The sequence below is a fragment of the Sphaerodactylus townsendi genome, linkage group LG02, assembly GCF_021028975.2.
Source record: "Sphaerodactylus townsendi isolate TG3544 linkage group LG02, MPM_Stown_v2.3, whole genome shotgun sequence".
NCBI classification, from domain to species: domain Eukaryota; kingdom Metazoa; phylum Chordata; class Lepidosauria; order Squamata; family Sphaerodactylidae; genus Sphaerodactylus; species Sphaerodactylus townsendi.
In genome coordinates, this window is record NC_059426.1 from 88,707,713 (window position 1) to 88,730,451 (window position 22,739).

At 40.0% G+C, this 22,739-nt stretch overlaps 1 protein-coding gene across 1 annotated transcript; it reads right to left on the reverse strand.

Annotated features, from left to right (window-relative positions):
* Positions 1–1,803: 1,803 nt before the first annotated feature.
* On the reverse strand, positions 1,804–22,514 carry TMEM9B (TMEM9 domain family member B). The gene is made up of 5 exons (XM_048485407.1): positions 22,334–22,514; positions 20,517–20,608; positions 12,194–12,302; positions 9,653–9,787; positions 1,804–2,671 (listed from the first exon to the last, which is right to left on the reverse strand). The coding sequence occupies exons 1-5, from the start codon at positions 22,400–22,402 to the stop codon at positions 2,516–2,518; spliced, it is 561 nt and encodes a 186-aa protein (XP_048341364.1). The 5' UTR covers positions 22,403–22,514; the 3' UTR covers positions 1,804–2,515.
* Positions 22,515–22,739: the final 225 nt, after the last annotated feature.

Genomic DNA, 22,739 nt, shown 5'->3' on the forward strand with positions numbered 1-22,739 from the left:
AGCAAAACCAGGCCACAAACAAACAATGAAAGGATCTCCACATATATGGAGGACTCCCCAGACATACAGAAAATGAGGACATTAAAAGAAATAGCCCTACACGCACACACGATGCGCATACCCAAAATCACACATGCACAATTTAAAAACAGCTTCATGGGCCAGAATCAACTCTGATTGAAGCTCAGTTGATTTCATTGAGAAAGCATCACATCACCAGGCTCTGCCCCCTGACATCATCAAGATTTGTCCCATTAGACAGAGTATGGAGATAAACTGCAGACTTGTGAAAATTTGGTTTTCCCTCAGGGTCACATAGTTCGAAAGTGAGTGGGGATTTAACCCTTCAGACTCCAGCTTCAGTATTTGAAACTTGGCTTACAACTGTGTTATCATTCAAAGGAAAAAGAAATGGTCCAGGTACTATCGCCTCAGGGCATACTGCTTAAAACTTGCAACTCATCTCTTGTAGAGCCACTTCCTTGGTACTTAGATGCCCTGACACTGCACTGACCTCTGCTCAGGGCTGGAGCCACTCAGGTGCATGGGGTCCAGCAATGACTGCTGAGTTTAGTGAGTCACTAAATTGGGGTGGCACTGAAAGTCCCACCATATTGATGGGCTTACATGCCCTATGCTATCCCCTGTCTACAAGACATAGAATAATATTTGTTCAAGATAAAATAATTAAGCTAGAGCTGGGTTGATTTAAGAACCCTGGAGACAGGCTATTTGTGTTCATGGGCTCCTGGGGACCGGGTATAGGGAGATTTCCATAATTTACTACTTCTCCCTCTCACCACATAGTTCCAAAATAAATAGAAATGTTTCCTGCCTAATTCATGAGATTGTATGGGATGATACAGAATCACATCTACAAGCTGAGAGCCCATATCACAGGCTTGTACTGACCCCAGTCTGCCTCAGCCGTCCATTACTGGTTATTCTTGCAATTCACCGTCTTCAGAAGTCCCAAGCTTCAGTCATTCCTTTCCCATCCATTTTCTGATGAACAGAGATTGGAGCCATAACCCACAGGGCAAGGAGGAATAAGTTAAGAGAACTGAGAATTTTCAATAGTGTTCAACAAAATATTTATGCCTGAAAAACAACCTATCACTTCACAGTTCAGGTTGCTGCATGTATCAATCCAGCATTTATCAATCAAAAACAAGGCAAAGTTGGATAAATTACTGAAGATGAAATTCTAAAGGAAGATAGAAAGTATCACAAGTATAGTTTTTATATATTTGCACAGTATTATAGTAACTGTTGTTCCTTGCAAATTTATAAAAAATGGTTTTCTGGCACACTGACCTACCCTAATAATAGTGAACACTCACCAAATCCAATAATTGTAACTAATGATATTACAGGGAATGAGGCCACTGCAACATAAGAGGATTTTTAGATTAATACTACATGACAGATTTTCAGTCCTGCATACGTACAAAGTTTTACAGAAGAATGACACCTTAACAGTAGTATGTTTTACTTGGATGTCCCACTGATTTCAACAGGATATGATGAGGTTAAGATCACATCTCAGAAATACAAGTATCACAAAGCCTGAAAACCAGCTGCTGCTAGTTTCTCAGCTTTGAATGCCTGTAGGACACTCAACGGTAGTAGTTAAATGGCTCAAAAGGGCAGCATGCTGATTTAGTTGAAAAATCCTTCCTTTTATAGGAATAAAATATTTAACTGCTATATTCTAGAATAGATATAAAAATTATTCAGCAATTACATACCTCTGAAATCACAATTGCTACTTCAGAAATTCAGCCAAATCCCACACCAAGAGAAATCTCATAAGAATTTATTTGCATTCTATTATCAAGCTAAATTTTTACGGTTACTCACCAAAGACCAAAATTTAAACATAAAGATTTGTAAATACCAGAGGAAATACTTAGGAAGCAAAATAGGTGATCAGTACTTTCACTAAACATGCACAGAATTATAGTTTAGTCTCCTGCTTTAGGACTCTAGCTTATCATCTGTCCATTTCTGCTACATTTTATTTCTGCAGGTCAGCTGTCAGTGCAAGCAACACAATTTACACAACCAGCCAATTTGAATGTAACAGCGATACCTTAAGCTGTGTTCCAGTACACAAAGAGTACGAAAATACATTTACAAAAGTTCAGTAGTATGTAAAGTTATTTGTAACATGTTGCTGCACATTGTCTTTGCAGTTTCTCCATATATGTATATATATATAACAATGAATTTTCTCCTTAAGTACTGTAATAAATCATTTCAGCATCATAATTACCATACAGATAATTATATTTTATTGGTAAGAGCCACTGAATAGCATACAGAGTTAGATTTTGGCTTGTTAAAGATTTAAATATCTCCCGTTGGCTGTGTCTGCCATGTCTGCAACTATTCTTCGCTACCACTGAGCAAAAAATATTCTGAAATAGTGCATCAGGAAGACAAATCCATGCTTTACTTCAGTCCAACTTCTTTTCTTCCAAAATTAATTGGAGAAACTTAAGTATCTCAGTTAACTGAGGACAACATGGCGGTCAAACACAGATTTGCGCTGTTCTTGGACTTGGAGTTTCCAACGTTGCTGGGCATAGTCTACTTTGTTCAGCACATTGGCACGACTTCGGGAACGAGCCAGCACATCATGAGCATTTGCAAATGGTTGGTGATCCTGAAATTGAAAGAAATACATTATTATGATAGCAATGTTATTGCGGAACACCACACTTTTGACAGTGGAAAAAGGCTTGGGCTGGAACCCTGCTCGTGGAAATCTTTTCCATTAATGGAATGAGACTTCCTTGCCTCCATTCTAAATGACTTGGATAAAAGAATAGAGGGGATGTTCATTAAATCTGCAGAAGATACTAAATTGGGAGGGGTAGCAAATGCAGTAGAAGACGAAGTCAAGATACAGGATGATCTTGACATGCTGGAAAATGGGCTAAAACAAAACAAATGTAAAGTTCTGCATTTAAGTAGGAGAAATCAAATGCATAATTATAGGATGGGGGAAACTTGTCTCGGCAGTAGAACATGCAAAAGGGATCCAGGAGTCTTAGTAGACCATACACTGAACTTGAGTCAGCAGTGTGATGAGGTAGCTAAAAAGGCAAATGTCATTTTGGGTTGCATCAACAGAAGTATAGTGTCCAGATCACATAAAATGATAGTCAGACCTCACTTGTTCAGCTTTGGGCACTACAGTTTAAGGAGGATGTTGACAAGCTGAAACATGTCCAGATGAGGGCAACAAAGATAGTGAGAGGTCTGGAGACCAAGCCCTTTGCGGAAGGGTTGAAGGAACTGGATATGTTTACACTAACAAGATGATGGAGGAATGGTATGATAGCCACCTTCAAGTATTTTAAAGGCTGTCATATAGAGGATGGTATGGAGTTGTTTTCTGTTGCCCCAGAAGATTGCCCCAGAAGTAACAAATTAAGAGCTTTCGGCTAAACGTTAGGAAGGACTTCCTGATAGTTGAAGCAGTTTCTCAGTGGAACAAGCTTTCTCAGGAGGTGGTGGGCTCTTCTTTGAGGGTTTTTAAGCAGAGGCTAGATGGCAAGGCTGATTCTATGAATTTAGGCAGAACATGAGAGGGAAGGCAGGAAGGGATAACTCGTGGCCCTTTATTACAAGCCCAGGATAATTTTCCTTCAGGCCAGAATAGCCAGGGATCCTGGAGAGAGAGAGGGGTGTGTGGGTGTGGGTGTGTGTTGCCTTCCTCTGGGCATAAAACCGAGGTCACAGGGGGGAGGATAGTTATAGATTATGCTGGGGGCTGGACTAGATGACTGTTGAGGTCCTTCCAGGTCAGATTTTCTTCCTGCTTCAACTCAAAACAGAGCTTATGGCCATGGTGGCGAACCTTTGGCACTCCAGATGTTATGGACTACAATTCCCATGAGCCCCTGCCAGCATGGCAAATTGGCAGGGGGTCATGGGAATTGTAGTCCGTAACATCTGAAGTGCCAAAGGTTTGCCACCACTGGCTTATGGGGAACAAGGGACTCTCAATATGTGAGAGTAAACTAGAGGGTCTGCAATGTGGAGAAGGGAATTGGCAAAACAAGGCTTCCCTTTCATGAGCAGAAATGTATTTTGGGATCTAGGGTATTACTAGAAACATCCTAGTCTACCTTATATACAAAAAATGAAAGGAGAGATAGAGAGGGCTTGAGTAAGGAGAAATACCCAATGTTCCTGGAGTAGGATATATAGAGCTGTAAGGAGAATGCCTTGCATTTCTTCAATCAAGCAAATGTAGCTCACTACTCAGAAAAGCAAATATTTGGATCCAATCACTGAATATAAACAATCTAAGATCACCCATTAGCTTCTTAATGCCATTTAGGTAACCTTCCAAGGCAAGAGCAGCAGCTAACTTGATGCTGGACTAGCAAACAATAGCAGGTTTTTCCTCATTTTGCCATGACAGTACCAAATGTTAGACTGCTTACACACTGCAGCTCTGTACTGAATCCTCAGCATCAACACCTATTGTGAACCTGTTTCAAGTACTCACTCAATGACAGCACATACCAACACACTTGTTTACATTCAATATCTAAATCTGTTATACCAATATCTTAAAATAAAAAGCAAAAATACAGCTGTTTAGGTGAAGGTCTAATGACAATTGTGTGTTTATTATAAACATTCATGCTATCCTATTTCAAAGCAACCTAGTGAATGAGCTCAATCCATAAATATTGACATTTGATATCTAGCCTATTGTACAGATTCCAAGATATTTGGCAGCTGTCAATGAGGAGATACGGGTTAATTTAGAGAAGGGCATGTATATGATTAACACAGTGGATTAAATATCCCCATGATGAACTGTTTAATGTGCTAACACTTCCTTAGGACTTCTGGCTACAACAGAATTAAAACAGCATTAAAAACAGAACACAGGAAATCTGACATCACAACTGAAGGAATCAAGCTGCAGCAGCTAGCAATATCCACAAAGACTGTGTCCTCCGCAAACCTCATGGAACAAGTCTTGAGCAATGGCACATTTGCCTTCCACAGCCATGTCTAAGAAAACTGGCCTTTTAATTTTATTTTCTTTATATCCTGCCATTTCCCAACCAGGTTTGGCTCAGGGCAGCTTCCAACAAAATGCATATAATATAATATAAGTTAAAACATACAATATAAAATAATAAATTATTGATTTAGCTTAAGAGATGACACTCTAAATCACAAATCTACTATACATACACCGATGATTCTCAATAGCAACTTGGCTTATAACAAATATACTAATGGCCAACAATAACCTTGAAGAGGGAGAAAAAAGGAGGAAAAGAAGGTGAAAGGAGGCCAGCTGATCTCAAGGACTACTGCTACCTCAACCATGTGCCTGGTAGAACTTATCTGTCTTAGAAGCTCTGCGGAACTGAGCTAAGTCTCACAGGGCACAGATCTCCTTAGGTAGAGCATTCCACCAAGTTGATGCCAAAATAAAAGACCTGGCCCTGGTTTAGGAAGGCCAGAAAGCTCTGGGTTTGGGATCACTAGCAAGTTGTTTCCTGAGGAGAGTAAAGCTCTTTGGGAGGTATTATCAGAGGCTGTCCCATAGATACAAAGGTCCTAGACTGTTTAGGGTTCTGAAAGGAAGTACCAAAACCTTGAACCTGGTCCAGTACTCAATCTGGAGCCAGTATAACTGATGGAGCACAGGTTGTATACATGCTGAGAGAGTTCTGAGAGAATTATGACTGGCCCAAGGTCACCCAGCAGGCTTCATGAGGAGAAGCAGAGAACAAAACCCAGTTCTTCTGATTAGAGTTTGATGCTCTGAACCACTACACCACTTAGGCTCCATGTACCTAGTGTAGGTCAGAAAGTACAAAAGGGACAAACTAACTGTAGGGATGTATCATCCATATACAACATTAGATAGTGGGCATAAAATCCAGCATTTTGAATATTTCCACTTTTAGTAAAATGCATGTATTACAGTTAATTCTCTAGTCCTTAATTCTGTGAAGACTAAAGAATAATAAAAATTAAAAGTAAGTAGATTCATTCAAATTCATGTTTGATACATTAATGTCTCCATTCAGCTTGCTTGTCCTGGTACATAATTTGCGTCACCTCACCGGCAAGTTTTTGTAATGCCCTCCCCAATGACTTCAGACAAGCAGTCTCTACACCTCAGGGGAAGAGGCATCCCAGACAATAAGATCTCCTTCTGATACACTGCATTAGAATTTTTTAGTGCAGTCAGACAATATAAACTGAACAACACTACTATACACAAGAGTTTGAGTGGCTGTCAAATATAAATGAGACTTCAAAGCCTTGAAACACAAGATTATATAAGAGTCCCATGAAAATTACTCAGTAGTCATATTAGTGGTCAGACTACTCCCATGACGCTAAGGGGCAGTTATGAGAGTGTGAACACCCTTCTATGTATGGGTACAGCATATGTTTGGTTCAACATGGCTCCAGCAGTCACAAAATGGAGTCCAAGTAGAAGACAGATGGCATCTAAGGAAGGCTGACTCAAATACTAATCCTGTCATTCCTGCCCACACCCTTAATGGAATGCAAGCTGTAGAACAATGGATCTCCTGCCAGACATCAGGATTGATGGAATCTTTCCCCTCTGAAAATACCCTTTGAATGGGGCCATTACTAACATATTGCTAGAGCACTCAAACATAAATAGAGAAGGCCATCAATATTTTGCCTTACTTTGAAACCATTTGCTATGGAATTGGATTCACACTCAGCTGCTCAATGTGTCTTTTTGTGAAGACTGGAGACTACCATTCAGAAGTCTCTGGAAACATGCATCACACTCTGATAATCTCATCAATACATTGCTCTCAAGAGACATGTTCATCACCATTGCCTTGGGATACATTTCATCCTGAAAATTAGGAAGCAAAACCATGCCCGTGTGTGATGGTTTTATCCATGGACCTGATGTCATCTTTTTCTCTTCGAGCTGGTCGTGCATTTCTCTCTGCTCCTTGGTCTTTTGGACTGATAATGTATTACCTTGAACCAATTTCCTCTCTGCAACACCCATTCCACTCTTTATTTTCTTAGGCTCTGTATGATTGCAATTCCCTTATTCATAATGATTCCCTCCTTTCAATAAAAACTCCTCTGTTTGGTCAAAAGTTGTCCTCGTTATTTCTTGGTCTAATCTCCAAAAGAAGGATTCTTGTATAAATTGGTGAAGAATTCCACTGTTATCCACCTCTTGGCAAGCCATCTTCTATCCTCAAATTCCCCTAAATTAATTATTAGAAGCCAGATCACCCATATGGGTAACAGCCATAGCAACTTGTCCAAAGCTCCGTGCATTGCTACCTTCCGGATATTGCTGATCACAGGGAGACAGCATGAGCACAGAATTTCCCTCTAAACATTCACACCATAGTGATGATGACTTGGAGGAAGGGGGAGCACACACGTGCCCATGTGGTGAGATAATTCGTAAAAGGATCACTTACACAAGTTTTGAATCATGAGATTTACTTAAGCACCTCAAATGGCTGAGTTTGTACTTCATTCCAAGTTTAGGGGGAAAGTATGCCACTAAATTTAAACTGAAAAATAGGTTCATGCAAATACATTCATGCAAATGCAAATACATTCTGTCCTGTAATTATGCAAAGTTTTTCCATGAAGCAGACACCAAGGACCCAATGTTTGAAAGAAATCATAACGCTTATCTGTTTGAACTGCCATTTGAGGCTAGCAGGTATTTTCTTTTACTGGCTTATTCCTCAAACTTTCTATCCACTTTTCAACTTAGTAGAGATATTGATAGTCTAGATGTAAGTGCATGAAGGGGGGGGGGGGTTCAGTTGTGGGTGCATCTGAGAGCTAGTGCGGTATACTGGTAGAGTGTCAAACTTGGATTCGGGAGACCCAGGTTCAAATCCCCAGTCTACCACTGTTCTTGATGATTTACCTTGAACCAGACAAAACACACTCAGAGTTGTGAGAATAAAATGATGTAAGCTGCTTTGACTGCTCAGTGGAAGAACGTAGAATATAAATGATGTTAATGCATAAATATGCTTTTGATTTCCCTGCCACTCAAGTCAGGCAACTTTTTCTCTTTTTAGGTTTCATTCGAAGCAAAGTGCTCATTTCTCAAGTCCCACCTGGATTGTGGGCTACCCCAATTTTTAACACATCTGTATTTTAGTACTTCTATTTGCTTTTTCTAAATGCTTTTAAACTTTTAAAAATTTATTTTATACACTGCTTTGAACATTACTGGAACACTGGTTCTGGTGCATTTTTTGGGCTGTGTGGCCATGGTCTGGTGGATTTTGTTCCTAACGTTTCACCTGCGTCTGTGGCTGGCATCTTCAGAGGTGTATCACAGAGGGAAGTCTGTTACGCACTTTGTCCAGAGAGACGGAAATGTTTGGGGTATATACTGTCCATGTCCCAGGGTGGGGAACCAATCAGTAAGTGTTTGGGTGGAACTTGTTATGCAAAGATGTGGTTGATAGTATTGTATTGCGGGTGGGGCTTATCATTACTGGAAGAGATTTAGAAAATGCAGCTTAGAAATTAGAATAGATATTTACTGTACTTGTCAGAAATGATTTTTTTTCAGCAATGGCTTAATTGTAATATCTCTTAGTAATCTACAGTGTTAGTACAAAGCTTAGAGACTTTAACCTGCTTTTCAAATACACTGGCAGCCCTTCTTATTTTGTAAGAGAGTCTTTGTCCAAATACACTTCCTTTGGTTGACTATATAACTATTTCCCTTCCTCTCAAATGGCCAAATGTGCACCTGGTGAGGTAGTTCATAGCTCTCTCTCAAGTACTGGTTAGAATTACAATTTGCTAGCGGAAAATCAAGGCATTTACAGATTTAAATTTCATAAATAAGCAGAATAGTACAATTTTATATTCTAGCTAAATTCTAGCGGTAAAATAAGTTCAAATTTCATAGGGAAGCAAGTATTGCATCTATTTCAACTTTACCCATAACTGAAAAAGATTTTCCTCATGGCTTCAAACTTCCTAGCAATAATTAGAAATTGTAGTCATTAACATAAAAAACCCTGAAGGCTGAAACATGAGATTAGTCTGGCACATGCAGTCAAAGAAAATATGTCAAGACCTGGCTTTCCTCAAGCTGAGCAAAACTGAATTATTCAGGAAGGCTTTTTTACACAGGTAATAAGGCTGTACTGTAATGACAATATTTAGAAAGATGCTTTGGTAAAGGGATCAGGACTGCATACTATACTAGTGTGTACTGTCTATTGCTGTGTGTTAGTACTATATAATTACTGTAACATTTAACATGCTGTATTTAGACACTTCTGATTCATTTCAGTTTTGTTTCACCTCTGCTTCAGATTTCTGCAGTCCAAATTATCTTATTTTATCAGATTGTACTGCTGATTGCACTGACTTGCGCTATGTGACTTAATCTTAAGTCTCAGTGAGAAAGGTAGACTATAAATAACATTAACAAATAGATGAGGACCTAACTTTTCCCCTGGGTTCTGTTTTCAGAAGAACACACACGATCCTCCTTGAGTTCCAAATTGCATCTTCAAAAGTGTCAAGTTGCTGGTTGAAAAATGGTAATCAATACCAAAAGCATGAAATAAAAGCATAAATCATGTAAAGACATTACCCCAACGTCTTCATCACTTTGTATCAGCTGTGAATGACCAAATAGGCGTCTCCTCAGAATAGGTTCTACCAATGTGAGATATACCATGTACAGCAAAAGGAGACCCAAAATGGACAGATAGATTATGATGGTAACCTATACAAAGACAGAAAGCATTTCAGTTCATGCCAACTTAGAAACCATTCACTAGAAAAAATGAGGCATTCTATTCCCATCAACAAATCTAAATTTAAAGAACAGAGCATGTACAAAGAACTGTACCTGAGAAGCAAAAGAGATTTTTTTGTTTTGACAAAGAATTGCACATCCCTTTGTGCCATTCAGTCAAGTGCTGCCCAGCACCAAGGGAGTGCCCTTCCCATGCCCAGCTGGCCAGTAAGGGATTGGCTCCTGCAAACTCCCTTCATCAATACAGTTTTTAAGCTACTTAAACATTTAGCATGAGCAAGGGAAGATAAACAAAAATGCTTTCCTGAAAAAGATCAGGAGAATCAACACTATTTTTCTTCAGTCAAAGATTGTTTCATTGGCTCATTTCACTTAATCTTATTGTGGCAACAGAAATCCACAGCAGTTGCAGGGAAACCTCATCCCTTCCCTGACTTGCTGAAAAACATCTCAGACCTTGAATGCTTTGGCCTTGACTGCATGTGGAAAACAGTCCCAGAGCAGGTCTTAATGTGAATTTCCCAGACATTTAAGGACTAGACCACATATTATGTAGCAAGCAAACCCATGTTTGTACTTAACTGTCCAATCAAGAAGCTGCAGACAATACTAATTTCCCTATGAACCTGCTTGTATAACACAGAGAGACATTTGCAAGATATGATTGTGGTCTATGTTCTGTTTGCACATACAGATAGCATTTTCCAAGTACAGCTTGCAGTGAAATGTGTGACATAGTAGACTAATGAAAACTTGACTACTGCTTAAACTGGCGCAGTCCGTGTAGAGCTACACCAAAGTAAAGTATCATTGAACTAACTCCAAGAAACAGCCCAAATAAAGTTAAATGGAATTAGTGAGAACTGCAATAAACAAGTAGACCAATCACTGAAACACCCTGTAACAGAAAAGCACAAGACACAACCCAAACACAACTGTACACCAAAAAAAAATCATCATCATCATCCAGCGTCAATATAACAAAAAGATACTGTAATTAAGCCTTCACTGCACGCCTTCAGTGTAGTAATATGTGAAATAATTGATGACCTGAACCCAAACATAAGAGATTAGAAATTGTATCAGATTTCAGAAATTTTTGCTTGTATCTTATTATGTAAGTGTCTTTATTAACACTTTTATTGTCTGTTGATTTATTACAGGTTAATGTGCAAGCTGATAGTTTCTAGTGTCAACATTACAGGACCAGGCATTCTCTCTCCACCCTATCCCCACACCAAAAGCATGCACTGACAAAACATGTGATGATCCACTGACTTTTTTTTGTGGTTGTTCATCAAGCAGATCTACGGATAAATGGATTAAGAAATATGACATGGAGGCCCAATTCCATCTCAGTGGTTGGATAACCAAAAGCTTTATCATACTGGTTTGTAAGACAAAATAGTAGCAGCAAGATCCTCTTTCACTAATTCTATTTGGTATTCTCAGTATTTCAAATAACTGAAAACATTCTTTCACATCAGGTGCACTGTTACCAAGCTATACGGCTAAAGCAAAGAAAATGATGTGATGGGAAACAAATTTTAATAATGTTAAAAACCCCTATGCGTTTTGTGTGCCACAAGGAGTCTTTCAAATTCTTTTTAATAATGATACAACAATGATAGAGGGGAACATACTTGTCCTAACTTAAATATGAGGACATTATAAAAAGAATCTAAAAGATTCCTCCTGAGGAAGCTGCACATGAAATATGTAGGTTGTCAAAATTATTAAATAATTAGTCTTCCTCTGCACCATTTGTTTTCTTGTTGTTATTTTGCTTTGGGGTAGCCCCCTTCTTTTCAAGCTACACAGCTGACATACAAGTCAATTCACAGTCTATAAGCTGTGATTAAGTACATGTTTTATGAAGCAAATAGAGTCACTATGTAACATTCACTATGGTGCAATCTATTAGCAAGACTAATAACCCAATTCAGTTCTTTCCAGAAGGCTTCCAGGCAGTATGGGGTGGTAGCTGGAAGGGAAAAACGCTCCACCACCTGGAAGCCCTCCAAGAGGGATGACTATGGATTCCTTATTCAGAGAGGATACACCCATGAGAACTAATATATAATGATGTACGAAAATAACTCCACTTAATATTTTAAATATAGAACAAAATGGAAACATATCTTGGGTACATTCTATTCTTCTAGCATCTGGGTAGCTTCCACAGATTAATTGCTTTACAGGCCTAATGGCGGGAGAGAATTTTTAACTGGAAATATTCGTGAAGCTAGCAGAGGTTCTCTTACACACTAACCAAGTCTGTATTATTTTGTTAGAACTTACCCCAAAATAGATTTTAGGAGAAGTAAGTGAGCATTAACTTGATTTTTAAAAAAATTAGTTAGGTAACATTACTTTTATTGTGACAGAGCTCCTTTCTTCATATTTGCATTCACAGCGTAAGCAATATGCTTCCACATCTGGCCCAGGAACTGGCATGGGCTCCACAACATGAAGACAATCACTAGGTACACAGGAAAAGGTGCTTAGTGTAAGTTTAGGTAATTTTATGTCACTGAAAAGCAGTATTCTCCAATAAGAATGCATGCTGAATGTTCAAAGAACTGATCAATTATTCATCTTTTTGAAACCTGGAAATACTTGACATTTAACCCACCTAATGATCTACTTTAAATATTTAGTTTGCTGCACTTAAACAGCCACTTGCTGATAAATTGGCTGCCAATAAACACACAGACTTTAGTACGAATGCCCGGATTGAAGAGCTATGGATAATGCCTGACCTTTAAGCTCAAACCGAGGCTTCAATTTGCTCATTACCAACACGATTCAATGGAATGTTGTCTGGAAGCACAGGTGTCAACCAGTGTGGCTAAGTGCTCAAAGACACTGCCACACAGGCACCCTGGCTATAGCAACAATCCATCACTCCCACCAAAACAGGTTAGCAGCTCCTCTTCTACCCCACATTAGAAGATACCACAAATTGCTTTTTTTCTTTCAGCAGTAATGTTGCACTTACTACAAAACGCTATTAATTTTTTTAGAACAGTAACCCCAACATGCATGGATTTTTTTAAACCCTGGAAAATTTAATAGCAAAAACTGGAAAATTTAATAGCAAAATCTGAAGGAGGTGGCAAAAAAAAAAATATTTTCTACAAGCAAATTATCATAGAAAGATAGGAGTGATTGTTTCAGTTATCATCTGTTTTCCTCCTACCTCATGTTGTCAGAGTTCTCTTACCATATGCAATCCAAAAATCTCTTTTTATAGAACTATCATGTCTTTGCCATCTATAATGTATGAAAAGCATTTTAAATTCTATACAAAAAGGACAGCATGTACCAGGAAAAACTTAAAGGGACTTGCATAGTGAGAACAACTGTACTGGAGCATTATCTCACATGTATGGCATGTACACAAACACACAAAAACTGGATTTAGTTGCTGAGTAGCCCCCTCTTTGATGCCCATCAAGACTGTCAAGAGGCAAACTTCCTAGCAGAGTCACTCAAGGTGGAATATTCACAGCTGAGACACTGGAGAAAGATGTGTGTACCTCCTTCAAGCATCAACAACTACATCAGCAAAAGAGAACAGGCAGTTCCATTGGTGATGGGCACAGAGGAATCTTTGAAGGGTAGCGACCAGACAGCAGCAGGAGTAGAAGGTGACATTGGTGGAGGATCTTTTGTAGAGAACAGCAGTGCCACTTCAACTAACCCTGGTTAGTACCGAACTGCAGAAGGCCATGGGGAACCACTTCTGAACATCTCTTACCTTGAAGCCTTATGCTGAGAAAACTCAACATGAAAAAAAAATACAGTGCTGGAAGACTGAACCCTAAGGCTGGATGGAATGCTATCAGCTACTGGAGAAGAGCTGAGAAGAACTACAAATAGTGTCATTCATAATGACTCAACTGGACTAAAGCCGAAAGGACGTTCAGTTGATGGTGTAAATGGATACAAAAGGAAACTCCAAAGCTGTTTGACATGTTTAATAGGAACATGAGAAATATAAATCATGGTAAGCACAAAATCATATAACGAGAAATGGAACGTTTAAATATTGCAGTCCTGGAAATGAGTGTACTAAAGTGGAATGGAATAGGACATTCAATCAGAAAATTACAAAGTATTGTACTTTGGAAATGACAAACACAGAAGAAATAGAGTTGCATGAATAATGAAGTGAGATGAAGCACAAGCAGTCAGGGGCTACAATGCAGAGTCTTACTGAATAGGATTAATCAGATTTCATGGTTCAATATAACTATTGTTCAAGTGGATGCCCCAACTACAGAAGAAGAAATTGATCACACATCTGATCACATGCATAAACAAGATGTTTCCGCAGGGCCTGCAAGACGGTTCCGCCATGTAATCTGGCCTCCTGTGGGCACAAGGGGGGGAGGGGGGTAGCCAGATGCCATCCACATTTTTAAATGGGTTCTGGTTTTATGTAATTAATATTTAAATTATGTTTTAATGTATGTTTTAACCTTGTTGTGAACCGCCCTGAGCCCTTAGGGGGAGAGCGGTATATAAAATTAATAATAAATAAATAAATAATAACTATTTGTTTATTGAGTTGATTGAGAATACTTGTTTCAGGCAACCAACAGACAACTGATATCTGGACATCACTGGACAGAAGAAAATAAAGAGAAGCTGAGAACAATACACTGAAGAACTATACAAAAGAGATTAAAAGATCACAGATTCCTTCCAAGAATAATCTTTTGAATACATACCTACTGTTTTAAAAAGTGAAGTGAAAGCTGCCACTGAGAATAATAAGGAGAAACAAATCACCAGGAGTAGACAGAACAATACAGCTATTCCAAGTCACAGAAAAAGAGTCCATCAAAATCTTTAAAATATGCCAACAAATATAAAAAACAAAACAATGGCCCAGTGTGGAAATACTCAATCTACATTCCAATTAAAAAAAAAGGAGACATCAAAGACTGAAGCAGCTGCTGGGTCATTGTATGAATTTGTCACACCAGCAAAGTAACGCTCAAAATCTTCCAACAAAGACTGTCAACATATTTGAAATTAGAAATGCCAGATGCTCAAGATGGATTCAGAGAAGGACAAGGCACCAGAAATCATATAAGTTTGCATTAGTTACTACAGCATATGATAAAATTTCAGAAGAAAATCAGCTTGTGCTTCAAATAAAACATCAAAGCTTTTGACTGTGTGAACAATGAAAAGTTACTGTTGGTTTTTTAAAGAAATGGGTGTGCCACAACATCTGATTGTTTTGATTTTCCATTATTTTTATTAAATAGGATATATATATTAATAATTATTATGATTATTTCCTCCTTCCCTTTCTGTTTGTTGAATTTTCAAAAAACAAACTCCTAGTTTTGATTTATATATCAATTGTTGAATGTGTGTTTTTTGAAATGTTATGTTACTGACTGCTGAGGAAGGCTACAAGGGCTGAAATGAATATTGTTGTGCTGGTCATATATTCATTAATTGTAATTACACCTGTGTTGTATATTTGTGGGTTTTATGTGCAATATATGTTGAGATCTGGTTCCAGGACCTATGTTTTTAATTATCTATTATTATTCTCTATAATGTGTATACAAAATACATTTTTTAAACTAATGAAATATCTGTTTTAATAATTTTGTATGTGGCTAGCTGAACCCTTATAGTGCTACCAAAATACTTTGGGTTGAGATTTCCCCTGCCTTTCTTTGCATCCTACCTGTTTTGATGTACAACCTGTACTCTGCACAAAAAGCTACTGTTAGGTCATGTCGAGATGGCAGTTGGAAAGACCTGGTATTCAGGCTGCTACTTGACATGGACAGAGAGGTAGTTGAGAAGCCCCTGGCTGTGCTGGATGAGTACAAATCCTCCGGGCCAGATGGTACACACCCAAGAGTGCTCAGAGAACTTTCCAGACAACTTGAAGAGTCTTTTGTGCATCATCTTCCAGACCTCTTGGAGGACAGGAGATGTGCCATAAGGTTAGAGGATGACAAATGTTATCCGATTTTTTTAAAAAGGGAGGAGGGATGATCCAGGAAACTTCAAGCCAGTCAGTCTCGCCAGTCCCAGGGAAGATACGAGAACAGATTTTAAAGGGATCAAAATGAGAGTATCTGAAGGACAACTAGATGATTTGGGGAAGTCAGCACAGATTAGTCCCCAAGAGGTCCTGTCAGACCAACCTCATTTTTTCCTTTGGTCGACTGGATCGGGGGATTACTGTCAATATTGTTTACATGGATCTCTGTAAAGCTTTTGGCAGGGTTCCCAATGATATTCTGATGAGTAAACTAAAGGACTGTGCACTGGACTTGAAGATAATTAGGTGGATAGGGAACCACACTCAAAAAGTAGTTGTCAACGGTATTTCTCCTGAACTGAGGAAGGCATCCAGTGGGGTGCCAAGTGGCTCAGTCTGGGCCTGGCGCTTTTCAATATTTTTTATACATTATCTAGATTAGGGTGTAGAGAAACTACTCACTAAACCTGCAGATGACACCAAACTGGGAGGAGAACTGAACACACGGAATACAGAGACAAAATTCAACAAGAGCTGAACACACTGGAAAAGTAGGTGGAAGTGAACAAGATGCAATTTAACAACAATAACTGCCAAGATCTTCAGCTGGGTGAGAAAAATGAGGAACACACATACTGGATGAAGGATACACTTCTGGGCAGCAGTGTGTGTGAACAAGATCTTGGGGATACAGGTAGACTGTAAGCTAAATATGAGCAGCCAGGGTGTTGCAGTGGCAAAAAAGACTAATGGATAAATGGAAGTTTGGGATGTATCAACTGAGGCAAGATATCATAGTTCTACAGTACACCGTACTGGTCAGACTGCACCTTGACTACTGTGTGCAGTTCTGGAGGCTTCACTTTAAAAAGGATGCGGTCAGAAAATAGCAGGTGCAAAGGAGAGTGACAAGGATGATCAGAGGCCTGGAAATCAAGCCCTATGAGGAAAGTCTGGGGGATCTGGGAATGCTCATTCTGGAGAAGACAAGGGGAGTGGGGACATGATTGCTGTCTTTAAAGTATTTGAAAAGCTATCATTTAGAGAAGGGCAGGGAGCTGTTTTTGTTGATAGCAGAGAATCAGACTCACAATAACGGCTTTAAATTACAGATATAAAGATACTGGCTGGATACTAGGAATTTGTTTTTTACAGTAATAGAATAGAATAGAATAGAATAGAATAGAATAGAATAGAATAGAATAGAATAGAATCTTTATTGGCCAAGTGTGATTGGACACACAAGGAATTTGTCTCCGGTGCATATGCTCTCAGTGTACATAAAAGAAAATACATTTGTCAAGAATCATAAGGTACAGCACTTAATGATTGTCATATAGGTCTAGTAAGCAATCAGGAAACAATCAATAGTAATAAAAACATAAAATGTAAAATCATAAAATAAAATGAAATGTCAGCACAGGCTATAGTCATACAGTCATAATTGGGAGGGGATGGGTAATAGGAATGATGAAAAAAGTAGTGCAGTAATTATATAATAAATATATAATAAATAGTTTGACATTATCGAGGGAATTATTTGTTTAACAGAGTGATGGCATTCGGGAAAAAAACTGTTCTTATGTCTAGTTGTCTTAATGTGCAGTGCTCTGTAGCGACGTTTAGAGGGTAAGAGTTGAAACAGTTTATGTCCAGGATGCGAGGGGTCAGTAAATATTTTCACAGCCCTTTTTTTGACCCGTGCAGTATACAGGTCCCAATGGAAGGCAGGTTAGCAGCAATTGTTTTCTGCAGTTCTGATTATTCTCTGAAGTCTGTGTCGATCTTGTTGGGTTGCAGAACCAAACCACACAGTTATAGAGGTGCAGATAACAGACTCAATGATTCCTCTGTAGAACTGTATCAGCAGCTCCTTGGGCAGTTTGAGCTTCCTGAGTTGGCGCAGAAAGAACATTCTTTGTTGTGCTTTTTTAATGACATTTTGATATTAGGTGTCCATTTTAGGTCATGAGATATGATGGAGCCTAGAAATTTAAAGGTCTCTACTGTTGATACTGTGTTGTCTAGTATTGTGAGAGGAGGTAGGATGGGAGGGTTTCTCCTGAAATCTACCACCATTTCTACGGTTTTAAGTGTGTTCAGTTCTAGATTGTTCCAGTGGCACCACGAGGCTAGTTGTTCAACCTCCCGTCTGTGTGCGGTTTCATCGTGGTCTCGAATGAGACCAATCACTGTTGTATCATCTGCAAATTTCAGTATTTTAACAGATGGATCATTTGAGATGCAGTCATTGGTATACAGAGAGAAGAGAAGTGGTGAAAGTACACAGCCTTGGGGCCCTGTGCTCATTTTACAGGTGTCTGATGTAATTTTTCCTAGCTTCACCTGCTGTTTCCTATCTGTTAGGAAGCTTGTGATCCACTTACAAATATGCTCAGGTACTGCTAGCTGATTTAGATTGGTTAGGAAAATGTTCGGTCTGATAGTATTGAATGCTGAACTAAAGTCAACAAAGAGGACCCTTGCATAGGTCTTTGGCGATTCAAGATGCTGTAGGATATAGTGCAAAGCCATATTAACAGCATCATCTGTCGATCTATTTGCTCGGTATGCAAATTGCAAGGGGTCCAACAGTTGGATCCGTGATGGTTTTCAAATGGTACATCACTAGCCTTTCAAAAGTTTTCATAACTACAGATGTTAGAGCAACTGGTCTGTAGTCGTTCAGTTCCTTGATGGAAGGCTTCTTCGGCACTGGAGACTGATAGTGGAGTGTTTGAAGCAGAAAGGAACATAGCACATCTCTAGTGATTTGTTAAAGATTTGGGTGAAGATGGGGGCCAATTGGACAGCACAGACTTTTAGGCAAGAAGGTGTTATCTTGTCTGGGCCTGGTGCTTTTCCAGGCTTCTGTCTGTGAAATAGATCTTGCACTTCCTTTTCTGAGATCACCAGGGGTTGTAAACCCAATGAAATGGGTTCAGTTATAGGAAGTTTGGCTATTGTTGGTGCATCTGAGATAGAGGTTGTGGAGAAAGGTGACTGTAGATTGTTTTCAAACCTACAGTAGAACACGTTCAGGTCGTCTGCCAATTGCTGATTTCCTTCAGCTTGGGAAGGTGGTTTACTGTAACCGGTGATATTTTTGAGAGTTTTCCACATGTTTGCTGTTTTGTTTGGTGAAAACTGATTTTTTAGCTTTTCAGAGTAGTTTCTTTTTGCTGCTCTGATCTCCTTTGTTAATACATTTCTGGCCTGATTGTACAGCATTCTATCACCCTTTCTGTAGGCCTCTTCTTTGGAACGACGTAACTGCTTAAGTTTAGCTGTGAACCAAGGTTTGTTGTTACTATATATACGCAAGTTCCTGGTTGGTGGTGGTGGTGGTGAGCGGGCCTTCAGTGGCAGTCTTTAACAGCAGCTAGACAACCACTTGATGAGGATGCTCTGATCCTGCATTGAGCATGAGATTGGACTTAGACGGCTTCTGTGGCCCCTTCCAATGCTATGATTCTATATAAGAAATCACATCTGATGATGCTGGATAAATGTAAACCCTTCTACAGGCCAGCATATATAAACAAGCAATTATATGATAGCCATTGCTAAGCATGTAAGTATCAGTAGCAAATAGCCACACCAACAGCTTTCCATCCCTACACTAGTGCAAATACTACCATGCTGTAGAAAAACAGGGGCCAAAACCAGTCTTCCACTCAATGCTAGTCAACATGTGTCCCAGGAAGAACACGCTTTGAGATAAACCCTGAGTGCTTCTTCCAACGCAGACTTGCCCTACATTTTGAAGGATAGTTTTCCAAATTCACACTTGGCTAGTATTATGGGCCTGCACTGCAATATTTATTTAAAATATTGATACACCTGCCTTTCTCCCAGGTGTCGCAGGGCTTAAATTACAGTGTTTTATCTTTTTCACAAACTTTAACGCAGTACATTAAAACCAGGCTAAAAATAATTCTCTGGAACAGCTTTATTTTGCAACCTTGCCAAAAAGTCAGGAAGATAGGAGTCCTAGGAGTTCCACTGAACTCTTCCAGGAGACTATTCTGAAGGCATACAGAAGTCCCCCAAAAAATCTAAGTCTGGACCATGGTGGAACATGCCTTACATAATGGCAGTATTGATAACAGATCTTGGTGGGAAGCGTGGAGCTGCTGCACAGAAACACGTGGGGGGAGATAGTCATTCAAGTCATGAAGGGCATTAAAAGTGAGCACCAATAACCTTGAACTGGACCCAGAAACTGATCAGCAGTCAGTGAAGAGACCTCAAAATAGGACTGACGTGTTCACATCAGCTAGCCCCAGAAAGATAAGATGCAAAATTTTGCAATAGCTACAGCTTCTGGTGCATCTTCCAACTAAAGGTCAGTTAGATTATTGATACCTGAGATCTGCCTGATTACAGTAAACAGACTGTAACCTTCCAAATGCAAATACCTCAAAAGAAATGGTTTGTGGTCTGAACCATCTTATTTTTGTCCTTACAAGTTGTGCTTTCTTCCAACTATCAAACTGGATAACAATCCAAAATTCACATTTGGCATCTGCTCTGCCTCCTAGCAGAACATATTATGAAGCAATTTCCCCATTCATTTTTAGCATCCACAAAAATAAATCTGAAGAATGAATTAATAATGCACCATCACTACCCTCAATGAAATTACACACTAGAATTGAATATACTCACCAGTCTTTCTGGGAAATATTTTTGTTGAAAATGTTGCCAGCATGGTCTTTGTAAGGAGGGCAGATGCATGTGCATCGGACATCCTCAGAATTCTGAAAAATATAAATACACTTAAAATAAATGTCCAGATAATAACAGGAACCAAGACGCTCCCCTTGGACATTCCTATTTGAAATTCTCGCAATGGCATATTAATATATAATCAAAACACACCAGGTTTTTATTCTATTAAGCTTTTAAGTACCTTTATTAGGGTAAACCTTTTCTAAGAGTTATCTCCAAAAATACATAATTTATCAGAAGCAAAGAGCCACATCTTAACTACTTTCTAATGTTTTCCAGCACTGTTCCACAAATCTGAGAAATCTAGGCTTCTGATACAGAAACAAAATCCCATTTGTGATCCCAAAAATGAACTATAACCAAGCGTCTTAATATTCCAAGGGCACAACTCATCAATATTATACCAATAAAATCACAGAAAATGGAGTTGGAAGGAACCTCCAAGATCACCTAGTCCAACTTCTGCACAATGCAGGAAATTCACAACCACCTCACCACCACCACACACACATATGCCATCAGTGACCCCTGCTCCATGCCCAGAAGACAGCAAAAAAATCTCCAGGATACCTGGTCACCCTGGCCTATAAAAGTAGCTTTCTCTATATCCACATTCTAGGAAAATTACAACATGGTCACTCTTATGCTACATACCATAACTCATTCACACTCACCCCCATTCACAACCAGTCAAGTCTGATCCCCATTTAAAGGAACCTAACTCCCAGACATGCAAATGTCTAAACCAGGGATGTCAAACTTGCAGCCTGGGAGCTGAATTCATCTCCTTGAAAGGGTTTATCATGCCCTGGAGCCAATTGAGGCATGCCTGCCCACTTCCTGATCTGACCTGGCTAGGGGAGGGGGTTTCCTCAGTTGGCTCACAGGCCTGATAAGCCCCCCCAGTCAACCCCCCCTGCTGCAAGCTCACCAATCCAGGCACCCCCAGTGCTGTTCTAGGGCCAATTGAGGCACCCATGTCTCCACCCTGGACTCCGCCTGATCAAGTCACACGCCTTGTGACAAATGAATTCAACACCCCTGGTCTAAAGCTAAGATGGTATCATGAATAAGGGATAACACAATAGCAACCAGGAACTGAGAGCAGTTTGGTGCAGAAACAATACACTGAATGACCGTTTATGAAAACTCTAGAAGGGTACAACCTCTTCTGCCAGTCAGAAATAAAGTTAAGCACACACAACCAACAATTCCTTCTATGAAAGGTGTTTATGATTACAAGCTGAAGTCACAACGGTTGCATCTCAGTGCTTTAGGGACCAGGAAGTTTCAGGCATACATTGCCAAATCAAAAAGAAAAGACATAAAAAAATTAGACTAGTATTGGGGATACTTGGACCCGAGGGTGACCTGAGGCTAACAACAGCCTCAGCCTAGTCTGCCTCATGGTGTTGTTATGAGGGAGGAAAGACGCATGCATGCCATCCATAGTTCCTCAGAGGAAGAGTCGAATAAAAATATCAGGGCACCTTGCAACTGTGCGTGTGTTTGTGCACGCAGGCATCTTACAAGGGCTCCACCCCATCACAAAACACACACTCCCCAAACTTGGCTGTTGCTCTGACAACCCATTCCCTCGACTTGGTGGGGGAAAGTGCGGGAAACCCGAGCCTCAACACCCCCACAAGTGAAACCTTCAGGGACCGACCAAGGGGGCGGAGAACCAGGGAGCGGTCAGGTGAAGCCGGGGCCGGTTTCGCACAGTGTAGTTGGGAGCATTCAGCGCCGCTCACCTTGTCCGCCTCTACTCCTTGTCCAGCCAACACGGCAAGAACCAGCACCGCGCACAACACCGCCGCCATGGCCGACTCCCCCAGTTGCACCGCCGTACCCCTCACCGCTCTTATCCCCGCCAAGGCGGACCAGTAGCCCCAACTCACTGAACCATTCCCGACTTCCGCCCTCAACAACCGGCCCTCGCCCCGTCACATGACGCCGCAATACTTCCGCTGAGGGAAGCGCCCGCCCGCCTCGAATTGGATCGAGGAGACAGGAAGGCAGCGCCGGCACGTACGGGCGTCTCTCGCACGCTGCCGGCCAAAGTGTTAAGGGGTGGTGGTGGTGTATTGCGGCTTTTGGTCGGTGGGACAACCCAAGGATGTTATAGGGAGGTGCTGAAAACAAGCTGCCTTTTTTTTC

Coding starts and splice junctions, on each gene's coding strand:
- TMEM9B (XM_048485407.1), bottom strand. CDS start 22,402: ATGGCGGCGGTGTTGTGCGCGGTGCTGGTTCTTGCCGTGTTGGCTGGA. Junction 12,303..20,516: donor AATATTTCCCAGAAAGACTG/GTGAGTATATTC, acceptor CTGTGTACCTAG/TGATTGTCTTCATGTTGTGG. Junction 9,788..12,193: donor GGAGCTCTGTCACAATAAAA/GTAATGTTACCT, acceptor GTCTTTGTATAG/GTTACCATCATAATCTATCT.